Below are 18,867 nucleotides of genomic sequence, written 5' to 3' on the forward strand. Positions count from 1 at the left end.
CATTAATTATATATAAGTAAATTTAATATTTATTACAGCATTTTGGCATCAGCGAGGGTGATGAGGTCGCTAAAATTGAATATCGTTAACAATTTATTCCATATTGGATTTGCATGTATTAGCTATCTTCCTTGGAAATTGTGAAGTGACTAAAATTAACTATCGCTAAATATATTTACCCATCATTTATGGAAAATCGCTACATTTGTGTCTTTTGAAAATACCATGGTGTTTTAGTTAAAATCGTATGTGAAAAAATAACACATGTATTCGCATTTTTTATCTCCAAAACAGACAATATCATTGTCAAGGAATTTCTTGATAGCGTTTGATTAATCGGATAAATTATAGAAACCGTGGGTGACTTCAATATTCATTATATCATGAATATATATGTAATTGTTTAAGTTAATCCACATTATCCACTAGATGTATGTGTTATATACAGTTAACACGGATATTATATTTCGCGTTGATAATGAATTGGATATTCTCTGGGAATTGTAACGCAAAGAAAACGCCTCAAAGAGTTTGATTTGAATTACTAATATACATATAAGTAAATTAAATACTTATTACAGAATGTGACGGGAGATTATATGGAGAGAACTGTACACAACACTGCGGTCAATGTCATAATTTAGAACAGTGTCATCATATTAACGGAACATGTTTAAACAGCTGTGACAGAGGATATCGAGGCGGAAAATGTACTGAAGGTAAATGAATGTAAGTGTTCAATGGGGTCCCTCATTGAAGACATGGAAGCTCTGTGGGAATTACACGGTACTTTCACCCGTCTGTGTCCCATCACTTTCATTGCAACACGATACTTCAATTGTTGTTTTATACAAACCTAAAGGTAGGCTATCATTAAGGGAATCGAATAAAGATTGTAGATGTTGGAGTCACAAGATAAAACGTCAAGGTCATATAATCTCAGTCTCTATCTTCACGATGCTTCCTTATGACTCGATACGTTGAAATGATTTAAACATAGACCGTTCATATCTCATACAAAGACAGCTACTGATTAAAAAAACAACACTTATACATATATTTTTATGGCCAAAGAGTCGAGGGTCAGGATCACACTAAGCAGATCTTCAATAAAATGTTTTTGCCCTTTTGCGACACAATATCTTGGAAAATGTCCATATTATACAGAAAGGTAGTTCTTTATGAAAAGTCGATGATAACAGTTCAATCTTAAAGCCCATTTACGGAATATAAAAATAGCGAGTTGGGCAAACGAGGACCCGTGGTGGGATTAGGAGTAAGCATCTTCTGTCGACCCCCCCCCCCCCCCCACACACACACACCAGCCATGAACCCTATGTCTTTATCAAGTAATACGTAGTCAGAATCAGTGTACCAAGAGCAGCTCAACAATTGGTATGAAACATTGACACAAATATATATTGTATGTAAAGAAGACAACCACAGACTATGACCATCTGTTCATCAACAATTGTTTCTATTCTGACCTGTTTCAGAGGGGGGAGCTTTACATAGTTGATACAGAAAGTAGTTGACCATTGAAGGAAAACATCAAACAGATTTTCCAACATAGTTTACTACACGCAACGTTTTTGGTATTTTGCTTAAAGGTAGTTAGATTGTTGATCCTACAGGGGATGCAAATTTGAGAAAATGACAGTTCCCTACTTCTTACATTACAAGTATTAAGGAATTAAGTGTCAGCTCTAGCGCATGTAGTATCTAAACTTTTAATGTAAGTTCCTTGCTGGATTCTTTCTTAATGAATCAGTTCTAGTTTAACACCAATCAACCGATATGTGCCTAAAGTTATTCTTAGATGAAAGGTGAAGATAACGAACAGTGATCAATCTCATAACGCCTATAAGCAATACAAAACAGAGAGTTAGACAAACATGGACCCCTGGATATACCAGAGGTGGGATCAGTTGCCTAGGGGAAGTAAGCATCCTATTTCGACTGGTCACGCCCCGAATGAGCCCTATATCTTAATCAGGTAAACAGAGTTATCAGTAGTCAAAATCGGTGTGCCAAAACGGTCTAACAATCGGTATGGAACATGTTAGATAGCTTTTGACCCGATGATAGGTTGTATTTGCAAACTAGATCATTATAAAAACTACAGAATTTGCGAAACGAAACTTTTGGAACCCCGGTACTATCAATTTATTGGTCAGTAGCCTGCTTAAAAACTGATCATAAGCAGACCCAGCTCATGCGTATTGAATCAGTTCAGAGATATAAACACCATATGCAGGCAATAATGGAGTGTTGCTACATAAATATGGGAAGTTGAGGATGTGTTAAATGCGCTAAAAGTGAACAATAATTGTTTTGTATACAGTATGATATCTAAATGATTCATACATGTACTAGGTTCAATTTTAAGTTTTTTATGGGAAATGTTCAATACACTAAATCTTTCTAATTATTTCAATTAGTGAAATATATTTACCCATAATCTGCCCAGGTGTCTGGAATATATTGATGCCTCTCAAGTCATCCATCTCTGGTTCTACCTCAGGATGTTTAAATTAAAAGTTACCCATGCGTATAATCCATCGTGATCTTAAGAAAAACCGACAAATATACTACAGAAAAAGTCAAGAAAAATAACTCCGATACAGAAACTTCCACATCTGTTCTGTGCTTTGATATTTTATTGAACATAAATGTTGGCAGCAAACTAGGAACTCAACTTTATGACAAACGGGATAATTTCAACTTCCCCATCGTTAACTTCCCATATTTATATAGCAGTATTTGCAGCCTCTCCATCGTTAACTTCCCATTATCACCTGGATATGGTGTCTATCTCTTTCAACTGATTTGTGTCGCAAGAGCTTGTTCAGCATTTGATTTTTTTTTTAAATCGAGGCAGGCTACTGCCAAACAAGTTGGTATGGAAGTGATTTCAATAGTTTCGTTTAAAGACAGCATTTTGTTATAACAATTTAGCTTTCCTATACAACCTGTCATTGGATCAAATGCTGTTTGACGTGTTTCAAAGCAATTGTTAAGCCATTTTTTACATATTGGTTTTGACTGCAGACTACGTTTACTAGATCAAGATATGGGGCTGAAGGCAGGTGGGACCAGTGAACAGGGGATGCTTTACTCTCCTTAGGTATCTGATACATAATGCGGTTGCCCCAGTCTTAATTTTGTATTTTTTATAGTAGTTATGTGATTGATCACCACTTGTCATCTTCACCTTTTTATACTAGAATTATCGTAGGTTGTTGTTTTTCACATATTATTCATTGTGGTACCGAAAACATCGATTTTCTGGAACACAAATGAAGATTCCTTTTGGTGCATGAATTCTTCGACAACTGTCCTTGCTTTCCCTGTATGGATAAATCTATTCATTTTGTATCAAATAATTTTTGTAATCTTTCTAAATCACAACACATGTAGAGAAAATGTGTTTCACATAATCGAATTATAATCGGGTAGTCTTGAGTGAGGATTAAAAAAATAAATTTGGTTTCCTTGTCGAACGTTTTTTCTTTCTTTTTCTTTTTTACTTCAGAGAAGAATAACTTTCAGTGGCATATAGCATGTTTAGCCCTTGTCATTGAAATTGTGTATCCATTCATTATAATTCAATATAACTCTCGTATTTTGTTTATGAACAGAATGTCCAGAAGGTCGCTATGGTTACAACTGCCAAGAGATATGTAACATCAACTGTGGAGTCCCTGAGAGATGTGACAGAGTAACAGGGCAGTGTCAGAATGGATGTCAGACCGGGTGGAAAAATCACAAATGTGATTCAAGTAAAGAAATATCATACATATCTGCATGGATTTTGTATTTCATTTTTTGCCTCATAACAAAATGCATGAGCATCTACCTATATACCACAATAACTTAAAAAAATATCATTATTGATGATTAATTATCTCATTTTCGCGTCAATTATTTAGCCCAAATAAATAATCCATCATTTAAAAAATATCTACATGTATCTTCATTTCCACAGAATGTGATGGTAAAACATTTGGACTAAGCTGTAGTCAACCTTGTGGAATTTGTTTAGGTAACGAGCAGTGTCATCACGTAAACGGCACGTGCACCAAAGGATGCGACAGGGGTTACGAAGGAAGCAATTGTACAGAAGGTGATTTATTCAATTTTGATGTGGTTGTGGGTTTTTTAACTACAGAGTTATCAACAGAGAGATCAATAAAGTAAGGGTTTTGGTGAAATTGAACAAATTGTTGGCTGAACATTGAAGTCAACAGAAGTGTCATATGTAGTTGCAGTTATCCATACGTGTTAGGTAAATGGTAATATACGGCACTGTGATGTAATCTGATATTACACATAGTGATATAACTATTACAGAATTGTTATATAAGTGAAATTTCTTAGAACTATGATGTTATTTGATGTTACACAAGACAGTAATATAACTAATATAACAGAGAATTGATATGGTTCACTGTTATCAAATATGATATAAAGATCCCATTGATCCCCTAAATTGCAAGTAATATTGATTGATTGATTATGGATTTATGCCGTTTGTTAATATTTCAGCCATTTTAGGGCGGGCAAGTAATAAATTTGATGGAGAAATTACAGAATTTGAAAGGAATTCTGAACAAGTAAAGTTTAATTAAATGAAAGTATTAAACTTCAAATCTGTGAATTTGGCACTTACGGAGTAGAGATGCAACTACATATCTACAAAGATGCGGGTTTAATTGCCCCCCCCCCCCCCTAGAGGGCCTCTTTGGCCGAGTGGTTAGATCATCGCGCTTAAAATCACCCGGCTCTCGCCTCTGTCGGCGCGGGTTCGAATCCCGCTCGCGCCGGTAAGTGAGAAAGTTTCCCAGTCTACTTTCTGAACGTCGATGGTCTCTTCCCAGGTACATTGTATCTGGGTTCTCTCTTCCACCAATAAAAACTGAGCGCCATCATATAACTGAAAAAGTGTTGAGTGTGACGGAAAACATCAATAAATCAATCACCTACGTACCCCCAATACTTACAAAGAACACATCTTACACGATATATTTCAACTTACAAATCATAAATTTCCAACGCTTGGAAGAAGTTTACTTTAATTTAAATATTCTTTTATTACCTGCTATTTCACTCGGGACACTTTAACCCCACTGCAACATTAGTCACCTTTACAGATTATTCAGTGGATTTTCTGTAAACTAAATGGTAGAGTTTCGTCCTGTGAAGTGAGCTTGATGATCGCCATTTGTCCGGCTTCCGTCATGTCATCTGGCCATAGCATTTGACATTATCGACGTGGGTCAATTTTATTCACATTTGGCACAAATTATCCTTGGGTAACGGGGATTAATGTTTGTTCAAAAGAAACCATCAAGAAAACCTAGGTATGATTCAGCTAAAAATGTCCTGTACACTCCACTTGGTGGGTTTCTGTGATACAAGCGAAGATTATGTTAAACGACCCCGGATTAGCCCGTGTTCCAAAAGTACTCATTCAATGATTAATTTAAACCCGACACCAAAAGTTTGTGTCCGTAAAAGATTGCTTTTATAAAATCATAAAATACCGGTAGTAAAGAAATTCATAGAATGTCGATAGCAAAGTAGCCACATCATGTCTTATTCACAGCATGGATCACACACTAAAGCAGTGATATGTCTTTCAATAAAGAAACTCCTTGACCGAACAAAAGCATTTTCTTTGAGAGAATACTCTGTGTTATACATGCTACAAATCAGTGTTATATATATATATATATATGTATATATATATATATATATATATATATATATATATATATATATGCTGTTGCTTGGGATAGCATTTTGGAAGTTATATTTTGTTGCAATAATTGATTGCAGAAGTCATGCATGTAACCATTCGACAGAACAAGTACAAGTACTTATTTTAATGTAGTGGATGCCTGCTTGACGGTGATATCTACTGCTAAGGGATTTATGAATGTGCTTTTTACTGACGCATGACGCTGAATACGTTAAACAACATACAATCAATAGATCGAAGAAGTAAAGATAACAACATGTGATCACTAAATATCTCAAGTGCAATCTTCACGTTTTAAGATGAGTGGGTATGGACTAAGGAAATACATGTGTAGGCAGGCTTTATTGTTTAGGGTAGTGAGGAGGAAATGGTGATCGATGAATACCTGATCCCACCTCTGCTGTGTCCAGGGGTCTGTGTTTGCCCAACTATCTATTTGTATCAGATGGATCATTGTTCGTTATCTTCACCTTTCATTCTGCAATGGGAAATTCGAATAAAGATCGAGCCATGGATCGAAATGATCAACTTCACGTTCCAATGGTTGCGTCTCTTGATATGCTCATATGCATGCATGCATATTTAGTATGATCCATCTACTGCAGTAATTTATCCCTTTTTGTTAGAGTGCGATAAAGGTTGGTTTGGCTACAACTGTGTAGAGAGATGTGCCATCAGCTGTGATATGCGTTGTGACAGTGTGACAGGAGAGTGTATTTCGTGTAAGTATTTCCAGCGGAATTTTGAGAAATCATTCATGTATTTAACTTACCACCATCATCATTTTTATGTTTTCGGCATTTAGATAATGACTTGAATACAATCTGCTTGGAAATATATCTAAAGATAGATCTTGAAGTTACAGACTAAACATAGCCAAAATAATACATTATGTACAAATACATATAGCTGAACAACGTTCGGGATATTTTGCGGCAAAACTGCATCCCAATTAATGGATATTGAAAACAATTATGTCGTTCGGAGATCGAACCAGATATGCTCTATATGGAATATAATGAAGTCTAACAAGTATTGTCGATTGATAAACGATATACTGTATGTCCTTTTAGCACCTCATGCATACGACTTAGTATCTCGTAGTAACAATATTTCTAAATTGGCAGTAATATAGTTACCCGGTACGTAGCTTGTTATATGATAAAGACAGTAAAAGTGAACATTATTGTGAAATTTTAAAAAGTCATTTATTTTGAACATGGTAAAGTTGTATGTAGTAACATTTTGAAAACATTCCCATCATAAATAAATCGTGAAAATATAAAGCGATCCTGATCAAAATGACCCGCCTTCAATAACCCTGTCACAGACACCTCACTTCTCCTTGATCTTATTTTCTCTTCTATTTTGTCTCTCAGCAGCCTAAATCTTTATTATTACTACCTGTGTACATGATATAACAGGTGATGTATATACTCCATGATTGTGAGAAGTGTTAAATGCATGTTGGTGAAATAGTCGCTAAGCCTGAACATGAATTCTCAGACGACGATTTTATTACGTATTTCGTACTACATGTACTAAACAGTTGTGGAAACACATGTTTTAGACTCGCGGTAACTTTTATTTATACTAAGGACAGAAAGCATAGTAAAATCATTGCGAATCATGTTAACTATATTGTCCTCGAGTGTTCCATACTTTCTTGCAGTAATTGGACATTCATCAGATTGCGGTGCAAGCAGTCAATTACATCCAGCTCTTTACGGGCTTGTGGCAGGTTTCGGTCTAAGTGTTGTTCTTAACATATATTTCATTGTCCGGTAAGACTTTTAACTATCAAGTATAAAGATGTTATATTCAAGTCCAATGTAAACTAGCATGTACGAAGGGCATGACCTATTTTGTCATTATATTTTCGATAACAAATGTAATGATCTATAACACTTATCAAACTCATTTCGTACTTTCATTTTGAATAGCTATCTAAGAGATAAGAAACAGCTATCAAAAAATCAACCAAAAACGAAAGAGCAGTTGTCTACCAAAGGAGATGTACCTAATACAGGGATTTACGACAACACAGAAGACAATGAACATAGTGCAACGATTTACAACAACAGAGAAGACGCTGGCGGCTACCAAGAACTTGGCGAATTGAGTCAACAGTCTCATTATGATCAACTTAAGTAATATGTACTCAGAGAATTAGGTCATCATTCTCATTACCTCAAATAATCCGATTCTGCGGATTTGAATTAGTCTCATCATAATGGTGAAGTCAAGCTATTTGAAGTCGGGGAAATTAAATGAACATTTTTCTTTATTTCAATATTTTGACGTCAAGTAATCTGGGGTCAAGGAATTATGATAATTAATCCACGTAGCCTCCTGTCAAATAATTAACTCTACGTTGCTAATATAAAGAGCTCAAGTAGCTTGTCCTTTTTTATTTACAATATGTCAACCATTCGTTATAATTACAATCAACGTTGTTGTAATATTTAAAGCGGGAGTGGGAGTGGGGACTATTGACTCAGTTATGTAACCACATGGTACACAGCTAGTACCTGAAGCAGTGTGATGCAAGGGAAATGAATCAACCATTTCGTATTGATATTTGATATGTCATGTGAATATCAACATTTTACATCCAGGTTGGGAAATTACGATATTTGTAATATTTACGTTTTCATAAATCTGTCTTGAACTTTTCATACGCATGTAAAGACGTTAATGGAAAAGAGAGAAATGATGGCTGTTAGCTTTTCTGGAATACATGATTTTATGATTTCGTAACGAAATGTGTGTTATCTCCGTGATTGTATTGTTATAAATACACTTACATACAATACACATGCATGCAGACAGACAGGCATACATTACATATGTACAAACTATTCCCTGTAGAGAAGTGGACAGACATAGCTTACATCCACGTTTCTTCACAAGCCTTTATGTTTGATTCTGAAAAATATGTAAAGGATGGAAAGTGACAATTTAGGTTTCGATCCAAATATCGAATCAAATATGCTTGAATTTACGCAACATACACAATATATCAACACATGAATATTAATCCATGCATTTGGCACAGAGAAATCAATACCTTCTCACTGTTGATCCATTTTCACATGTTCTCTGTTCCAGGATATTTTTTTTTTATTTTTCATTATTTTTCAACAAGCATTTTGTAAATAGTTCATGGTATATCTTCATAATATACATGTAATATGGAATTGCAGAAGTGTTTAGTTATTTCAAAGAGAGAGAAAGGTAGAAAGAAAGATGGAGCTATGGGAAAAAATTGTTCCATCTGTTCCGAAGGATATCCAATTTTTCAGAATCACAATTTTTATAAGAAATACATTTTTGTGTTTCATAGAAAAAAATTAAAATGATATTGCAAAACGCACATTCAATTTTTTTTCTCTGGACACCTTGCTGTATAAATATAATACTTTAGCCAAAGGATGATAATATTTTGTATATTCTTGCTTTTCTCAGGGATGCCTACTATAAAAGGCATTTTTTGGAAAGACTATTTCACAATTTGTTTTATCTAAGTAAATTTCAAAATCATCTAGAAATAATTAAACACAATTACATTCCCATAGTATATGTTCTATTGTTTCTTCCTCATTGTGACAAAAGTTACACCTTTTTTAGTTCACTTTTTTTTAATTTTAAATAGAAATGAGTTTGTTGCTAAAATGTCATTAAGTATTCTATATTTGAACCGTTGAAGTTTACTCTTGTTTGTTATTTTGAAAGGAATATCGTGGATTATTTTCCACTCAGTATCATATATTTCTAAGAGCTCATTCCATCTTGTTTTGCCTGTTGTCACAAACAAAGGAATGTTAGTTGAGAAGTTCATGAAAGCATTTGGATTTTTTTCCATTTCAGTACATTGTATATGTTTGACAGAATAAATGGATTTGCCAACTTTTCAAAACTAATGTTTTTGGAAGATGTTTTTAATCCAAGTCTTTATTGCATGATGCTTGCATATTCTTAAAAAAAACTTTTGGATAAGTAGCACAAAAAGTTTCATAGCTAGAAAAACTACCATATTCTTAGGTGTCTGATGTTGTCCTAGGAATTACATGTTTATCTCAATTGGCGGTAGAAACAAATCCAAAATTTTACGTCGGAAATTTGGAAAAATTAGGAACAATCTTTCGTATATGAGTTTTATTCAAGCATGTTTCCCTACATGTACTATATAAAACTATACTGACATTTTTAACTTTGACCAAAATCTTTTCAAGACCCATAATGCATGTTTACTAATTTCCAAATTTATCCGACTTTCGATTTTTTTTTTTCAACTGCCATGAAAATTAAAGTGGTTCTCTACATCTTGAAAGAGATTATCCAATCAACAAGAACGGATTTAGTTATGAAATATGCGATAAAATGTCATAGGTACATGTCAAAAAGGCAAAATATATGAAATAGTGGATGAAAAAACATGATTTTCAAAAAGTTTTTCAGTTCATTTTATGACACTAAGTCACAAGAAAGCGATTCATTTCTTTTTTGAAATTACCTATTTCAATTCCTAGGACATCATCAGACACATAAGATGATAGTTTTTTTTTAGTTATGAAACTGAGAGTTTATTGTTATTTTGAATTTTCAAAATTTTGGCTTGAGCATCACTGAAGAGACATTATTTGTCGAAATGCGCATCTGGTGCATCAGAATTGGTACCGTATAAGATTTTCATTACAATCCCTTGGTCGAGACCTCTGCTGGTGGCCTGTTAGTCCCCGATGGTCTCTACAGCCCAGTAGCTAAGTACTTCGTTACTAGCTTGAAAATACGGATGTATACTTAATTGCCGGGATAAAATTTAGAAATTCATTTCAATATTAAGGATTATCTCCCTGATGCATAACTCTTATCCTTGGACGAATTTGGCTCCAGTTTTTGGCACTCTAGTTTTCCTGTTAGCTCTTACAAGTTTATTGTTATTTCGAATTTCCAAAATTTTGGCTTGAGCATCACTGAAGAGACATTATCTGTTGAAATGTGCATCTGGTGCATCAAAATTGGTACCGTATAATTTTTACAAAATACCAGAAAAGACATTGACGAATTTGAACTTGGAATCTGTGGGTCGGTAATGCAATACCTTATCCACAGAGCTAAGTAGATATACAATGATGTCGATTAAGGTAGCTATTGATAGCTAGCCCCAAAAAAACCGCTCATTGAATTTTTTTCAATTTTATTTATTTTAACATTTTGACTTTATCCTAAAACATATCAAAAAATCAACAATAGTAATCAGGTTAATTTTCGACGAAAGCGAGATTGAAATCCCCTCTTTTGCAGCCCCAAAAGGCAAAAAATGCTAAAATTTAGCAAATTAACACAAAAGCCAATAAAAATTTTATTGACACCAGAAATATTGTTTGTCATATATAGTTATGTAAATTAAACACAAACAGATAAAAAATCAACATGGATTAGATTTTCAAAATGCATCTAAGGAAGACATTGGCATGATTCGACTTGGCAATTGGCCAAATTTACCCTAAATATGGCATTTCTCAAATACTATCACGCATACATTTTTTGACAACAACAAAATTCTGCTCATAAAATTTCTGATTTTATTTCATTTTTACAATAAGTCAAATAGTATCTAAAATATTGAATAGAAAAAAATATACCAAATGAGGTTTAATCTGAAACTATGTCAGATTTTGTAACCCTACCCCCTCCCTTCTAGAAATGAATTTTAAGAGATACAGTCAGCAGAGATAAACTATTGACCTTAAATGATTAAGCATTCCCAAATTACCATATTGAGCATTCAAACTCACAATACTAGAAGTTTCTATGAGCCATTTAAGAATGATATATAATGTGTGCTATTGCAGTTGACCTTTTTGCACTCACAATGATTGCCTAAATATTTAGTTATTTTTCATACAATTTCTTGTAATAACTAGACCAACTCTATTACCTATACATATTTTTTGATAGAAATTTATATCACTATACAGTATAATACACCAAATATGTTTAAATAACCATTTCATATTTCAATAAATAATTAATATCAATGGAAAGAGACCCATGGACTGCCCATGGATCACTACAATTAAGTCCATCTGAGTCATCTTACCCTCACAGATAGGTGTGTCTTTCATAAGTTTAATATTTCTAATTGTAGTTTCACATGGAACTATTGGAAAACTGAGAATGCATGTACATGTATATTGCATTAACTAACGGAAGTTTTCCCCAGGTGAAGGTCTATGTTCACTGTATGTATAGGGGGGGGGGGTGAATTAGTTCCATTATGAAACTTTTCTAAAAAAATTATATACATTAATGTATCTATGATGTATATTTCAACTAAATTTTGAATTACAAGGAAAATTCAGACACATTGATTGAAGTAATAAAATTGATATTCTATCATGTGCACATTTTTTACTAATATATCTAAGAAAAAATAATCAACATTGAAATTTCCTTTACATCTATGCAATATTATTGTCTTTCAAAAGACATGTACTTGTAATATACGAGTACATGACATGTACTTGTTTTCCCTTAAATTCACAATTTAGTTTAAAGTATGTTGTATAACATCCACTGCTCTGAGCTCATATAAGTGAATTAATGTTTTTCATCCAGTCCCAAATTTTGCAGTAGTTCTTTAATCTTCGGAACTTGATCAAACATTTTTAAATTTGTGGAGTTGTGGGGGTCCAGGGGATATGTCATCATCACTGTAAATGGAGTACCTGTTCAAAATATAGATAAATATATTTAAATATAGCAAAAACGATGAATATCTGATATACTCAAAATTGTCTTTACAAATGTTTATCAAAAAAAAAATATAGTACCTCTCTTGCTGTTATACTTGTTGACTCGAAATCCACTTCAACCTGCACTGGTCCTATCTAACCTCCCTCGGTCTTCAGGCTGATGCCTAGAAAAAAGATCATCATAATTGATATTTGCACCGTTAGGTTTATATTATACCATTGAGTAATTAGATTGCGTCATACAATGTGAATTTTAGAACTGTGTCTCAACACATATTCAGTTAAAATTTAAATACTGATGTTTCAAAATTATAAATTGCAATGAGATGACATGTATATATGTTTTCATAAACTGCCATAGACTTATCATATCTGTTTTATTTACAAAATGTGGGTCAAGAAAAGGGCATACGTGTAGTATACATATCTTACTTATACATACAATGCATACATTTGCCTATGAGAGGGCATATGCAGACTTGTGATTAATTTACATTATTTAAAAAAGTTTTGCCAACCTACATGTTTGTGTGAAACACAAAACTTCAGGTTTGATATATTTCTTAGGTCACTGAAATTTCAAAGTAATAATATATGTATACTATAGTCTAGGGAATTATAATTCAACACATGCCCCCCCCCCTTCCACTTTTTTTCCGGTTCCCTCATACCCCTAGATAGTAGGTCTATACAGATATTTGTTTTTCATTACTTTTATACATGTAGTTCAAGGTATGTTATTTTCGTAACAGTTATTTTCATAACGATATTATTATTTTCTTAATAAAAGAGTTGTGAGAGCCCATGTTTACAAATGTGGTATACATTTACATGACATCCGTTCGTTTACAATCACTGGCACAGGTGGGAGTTATATTTTATGCACATATGGAATACATATATACATACAAAATAATACATCTACTGTATGTCGTGTGTTTAAACTTACATATGTTATTATAAATCGCGTTGTGAAATAGCAGAGGAAATGTGAGTTGAACTTTTGAATACAAATTTATGGCATTTTTTTCACTCACCAAACGAAACTATGATTTCGTTGTCCAACTTGAATGCATCCACCAACTTCCTCTTCTTGCAAGAAACTTTGTTAGGTATCTCAATGACTGTATAAACAGTATTTAATCTCTCAGCATGCAGCACTCGGACATTACGATGCATCAATCAACAACTTTGTTTACGTAGCGCATCTATGTACATGGATTGGTGGTTGGTTTAACATTTCGATTAGCAAAAAGTTTCACACAGATGAAACATTTGATCTACCATTATTACAGACATTGACGTATACTTATGTGGTATGTGCATATTTTCTGTAGGCGAGTCAGTCACAGCAACAAAACACTTTCGGAACCCCTTTTTGTTTTTCGACTATTCTCTGACGGAGTAAGGAATTCCGGAAAATGAATTCACGTGAAAATACACAATTTTTACTGATCACGTGGTTGCTATCCGTCGCTACCTTAAAATAAGTAATTTCACAAAAGAAATGAATCGCTTTCTTGTGACTTAGTGTCATAAAATGTATAAGACTTGATGTAGTGAGTTATCGTTACACACAATTCAAACCGAACGGGGACATTTTAAAATGGATTAGCAGCGAGTAAATGTTTATTTCCTCTTTGACAAATCCATTCATTAATGTTAAAATAGTGGAAATAACCTGCCTGTTACGTAGATCAATTTGAGTTCAAACGCCGATGGAACCTAAAACATTCCCCGGTTCTAAAATTTACAAGTTTTCCAGGATCAAAACATGAAGGTTTCTCAAATAAACAAACTCATTAATACTTTATTTCGCTCCCAATATGCAATTTCATCAAAGGTTAGTAAATAATACCTTCAGATTATTTTTCATTATGTGTCCACACTTTTGTTTTTATCCCTATCGTTACCAACATGGCAGCATTATATTTACACATTTTAGTACTTGTGTACTATAACTAGACTTTTCTAAAGGAAGTAACAAAGATGTTTCCCGTTCCTTTTTATTCACAGATTTTGTAGATTTTACCAGCGTTGTATTTTGCTTTTTAAGGATATGACTACCATTTCTCATTTGTTGATCGTATTTCTCCTTTGTTAACCAGGAGTGATATTCCTTAACAGAAAGTCACTTTGGTATCATAAATAAAGCTATGTCATAGGTCTATCAACGTAAATCATTTGTGCAAAAGTTAATCACTCGCGGCTAGTGAATTAATCCCCCATTCTATTTTTTTAAAAATCTCCATCACTTGTATCAAAGACTTCATTCATTACCATCCTAATCTGTCTGTGATGTTGTATGTTTCCCTTCCTTAGGACAAATGGAAAAATGTTCTAATACATTTATATAAAAGAAGGGGCGGATAAACAATCCCTGGACGCACCAGAGGTGGGATCAGGTACCTAGGAGGAATTAGCCTCCCCTGTCGACCGGTCACACCCGCCGTGAGCTTGAGAAGATAAATTGTAAAAATACAGACATCTATGAAATGATTCAACGATGGTGCGATCCAGAAACACAAAGTCGATACTGAAGTCGAAACGAAATAAACTGAGTTATACGCTGAAACACTGGTTTGAAAGACAAATTTACGTGAAAGAATCTGGAACAATATATAATGGTACAAATTAAAAACTCAAGGTTGGCATCCAATGGCGAAACGAAATAGGATAAGTTGTACGTTCAATTATTACTCATTCAGTCTTTTAGTGTTTTTGACTACTTCAGTTATCTTTTCAGCCTTTTTGAAATTTTGTAATGAGTCTTGTAGAAGATCATAAATCGTCCTCGTTGATATTATGTGTAAATCTGCACAGAAATAACGGTAACAAATATTACAAGGGCTAGTCCTGTAGGTTCAATTTACGCAATTAGAACCTCAAATACTGTACGCAGCGTCACCGTGATTTTCCGGCATTGCTGTGTTTGACGCAATAACCTAAAGAAATGTATTTCCACATTACGCAGTCAAAGTTACGAAAAAAAAAATATAAAAACTTCTATAATGTCTCTATATCCACGGACAATATTCACATCCTCTGCGAGAAGTCAAAAGCTGCTGTTGATTTCAAATACCCGGGTTTGTAACAAAACAAACCTCACACCCCTGAAATTTGCACAGAACATACAAGTTATACACAAGTTATTGCAGTAAATCATATTGATGAAAAACAATCTTCCTTGAAGAACGAAACGCGAACAAAAAATTTAACACTCTTACAAGAGAGGATATTCCTGTGTCATTTCGCCGAGCGGATATTTTCTATTTTCATATTAATATAGATATATATTTAAGTCAAGTAATCAGACGTCTTGGAAATAAGTAAACAACAGCATTATTTCAAGTAAGCTGAAGTCTGAGAAATAGGACAATAATCGCATCATATCTAAACTCAACTAGTCTTAGGTTGGACATATCATTAAGATCAAATGATGTAGCCTGAAGTCGGGAAATCACGGTGCTCTTCTCATTACAATCAGTGTATGTTATCTAAAATCAGATAATTAAGTTCATCCCATCATTATGATAAATGCAGATAATCTGAAGTGAAGGCATGGAATCAAAACTTTTCATTTTGATAGTGTTAAGTGATTTAAAGCAGGACAATATTTCAATTACATTTTCCTTATCAACTCGAGGAGCTCTTAACTGAAGAATATCTAGCAGATGTAGATCAAGACAAGTAGATGGAGTCGGGAAAATAACCTATTTCATTACGATGATATGAGTCAACCCTGTCACGTGATTCCGACAAGGAAGTCTGGTATGAACGATGGTGTTGGCCATGTTGCCATAATATTTATATCACAAATTCATATTTTCTTCATTCAACATGTTGCCTATGATGTTCTGCTGACCACATCAGATAATCAAACAATATCAGCGAAGCATGACCGTATTAAATTCACATATCATCTTTAGATGAACCCAGCCGTTGTCGAATATCATTTATGTCTCATACTATTCCTTTTCAAGAGGACAGCTCACCGAAACTTGTTTTTGTTTTAAAAATCAACACTGTAAAACTGTATGGGAATGAAATATGTCATTTATTTTAGACAACAAATGACGAAGATAAAGGTTCATACAAAGAAGGGGGGAAATCAGCGATCCAGGAACACTGTCATAATCTTGCACAATATATCAACCCATCATTTCTGATTTCCCCCATGTAGATAATTTCACAAATAAATATGGTACTGACCAGTTCAAACAGGGGAAAATCAGTAGATACATACAATGTAATTACATAGGATTTCAACACATCTGTCCTGATTTTCCTCATACATGATTATCTCAAATAACAAACAATGACTAGTTAAAATACAGACCTTGGAAACTTGTTCCAAAGTGTACAACAAGCAGAAAGATGGCGAACAAAAAGGGCCACAATAAGATGACGAATAATTAAGCTACATTTTTATATATAGGTGGTATTTAAGATGGGGAGGTGGTGGGTTACTGGATTTCTCAAATTTCAACACGTTTTCTACAAGTGCAAACAGTCAAAACTTTCTAACAGAAGTAGACACGTGATCTATACACAAGTTTTCATTGGTTCAGATACAAACTGTGCTAATGTTGAATAGGGGTTCCCGACGGGGTTTAATGTTCAGAGGTACAATACGGGTTACCCGGTACTAACTAATATAAATAATATAAGGAACAAGTTTCGCCATAAATGTTGTTATCTACATAATAGATATTTTATGTCTCATACTATTTCCTTTTCAAGAGGACAGCTCACCGAAGCTTGTTTTTGCTTTAAAAATCAACACTGTAAAACTGTATGAGAATGAAATATGTCATTTATTTTAGACAACAAATGACGAAGATAAAGGTTCATACAAAGAAGGGGGGAAATCAGCGATCCAGGAACACTGTCATAATCTTGCACAATATATCAACCCATCATTTCTGATTTTCCCCATATAGATAATTTCACAAATAAACATGGTACTGACCAGTTCAAACAGGGGAAAATCAGTAGATACATACAATGTAATTACTTAGGATTTCAACACATCTGTCCTGATTTTCCCCATACATGATTATCACAGATAACAAACAATGACTATCATATTCAGGTGCTAGATATCATAGCTTTACAGGTTTATAACTACCAAATGGAAAAGATAACTGTTTTCACAAACCTAACTTGACCAATGCAGATTCTTCATCCAATTAAAGAGAGAGAAAATATGCACCGCCTTCAAATTTACCTGGCCTGTGAACCCTTGTCAATCGGGAGAAATTGAGCTTCACATTGGATAAGCCCCTGTCTTTGCTCCTGACGAAATATTAACAGTTGTGAAGGAGAAACTTCAAACTTTGCGACTACATATGCCAGACGTGGTGTTAATCAAATGTGGATTCTAAAAACTTCTAAAGTACTTTTAGTCAACTTGAAATCGCAGTATTTTTCCCAAATCAATAAAATTAAAACCTATGACTTTTCAACACTCACGGATCCACGAACCATTCCCACCCAGACAACCTCACACAATAATTATTTTCCTAAATATAGCACATATTGGCCATATATACATGACTATTGGATGTTAAATACTGGTCAGTCATTGTGTACTCCCTATTCATTAGCAGTCTTCTCTTGTAAATGTTAATCTTTGCGCTCCATGGGGCACTAAACCTTAATACATTGATACTGGCGATATCTGCGGTATAACGATAATCACCTATCATTGTAACTTTATTTGAAGTTGAAATACATTTAGATAGCGTTAACATTAAGATTCCCCACACCCCACTCCAACCCCGCTCACCATTTAATTTCCAAGATTGACAAATGACCCATGTTGACATTACCCTTGAGCGTAAAACACTGGTCTGTCACTGTGTATTTCTAATTAACAAACTTCCCTATTGAATCATGACCGTTACGCTTCGTAAGACACTACCTAGTTAATATCAGAGTACGTAATGAATGTCTATGATTTCTGACATTAACATCTTTGATTTTTTTCATTCCAAACGCAATGTATTGTTATTGTAATTTCAGCTCTATTTTTAAGCCCCTGGATCCGCCACTAATTATCTTGACGAATTGTGATTATCTACTAATTAGGTAGACTAATTCTATGGATATCTACAGTACCAGTGTTATTCACCCTGCATTCTAACTATATTGAGCGTTCAAATAGATAACGTTAAATTTTTTAATACTTTTCCTATGTAAAGGAAATAATCGTACTCTGTTTATGTTTGAAATGAAATAAAACTTTAGTGGCTGAGGAGCGGAAGCCACCCACTCTCCCTGCACAATGTGTCGTCCAATATTGACAAGTGACGCATTTAGACAAGATATAAATGACAC

The 18,867-nt window shown here is 34.0% G+C and overlaps 1 protein-coding gene and 1 long non-coding RNA gene across 2 annotated transcripts in view; one reads left to right on the forward strand and one right to left on the reverse strand.

The window, feature by feature from the left end:
* LOC125662369 (multiple epidermal growth factor-like domains protein 6) overlaps nt 1–9,700 on the forward strand; it is a 48,136-nt gene extending 38,436 nt beyond the window's left edge. The window contains exons 7-12 of the mRNA XM_056146133.1: nt 582–719; nt 3,642–3,782; nt 3,989–4,126; nt 6,391–6,486; nt 7,437–7,548; nt 7,708–9,700. Of these exons, the coding sequence (XP_056002108.1) occupies nt 582–719; nt 3,642–3,782; nt 3,989–4,126; nt 6,391–6,486; nt 7,437–7,548; nt 7,708–7,918 (836 nt within the window). The 3' untranslated portion in view covers nt 7,919–9,700. The remainder of the gene's footprint in view (nt 1–581; nt 720–3,641; nt 3,783–3,988; nt 4,127–6,390; nt 6,487–7,436; nt 7,549–7,707) is intronic.
* A 2,572-nt stretch (nt 9,701–12,272) lies between these two features.
* LOC130049067 (uncharacterized) lies at nt 12,273–13,639 on the reverse strand. Its single transcript, XR_008797582.1, has 3 exons — nt 13,563–13,639; nt 12,604–12,689; nt 12,273–12,498 (listed from the first exon to the last, which is right to left on the reverse strand). It is a non-coding gene; the product is annotated as an uncharacterized LOC130049067 (long non-coding RNA).
* Nucleotides 13,640–18,867: the final 5,228 nt, after the last annotated feature.

Source organism: Ostrea edulis, chromosome 8 (assembly GCF_947568905.1).
Source record: "Ostrea edulis chromosome 8, xbOstEdul1.1, whole genome shotgun sequence".
Taxonomy (NCBI): Eukaryota; Metazoa; Mollusca; class Bivalvia; order Ostreida; family Ostreidae; genus Ostrea; species Ostrea edulis.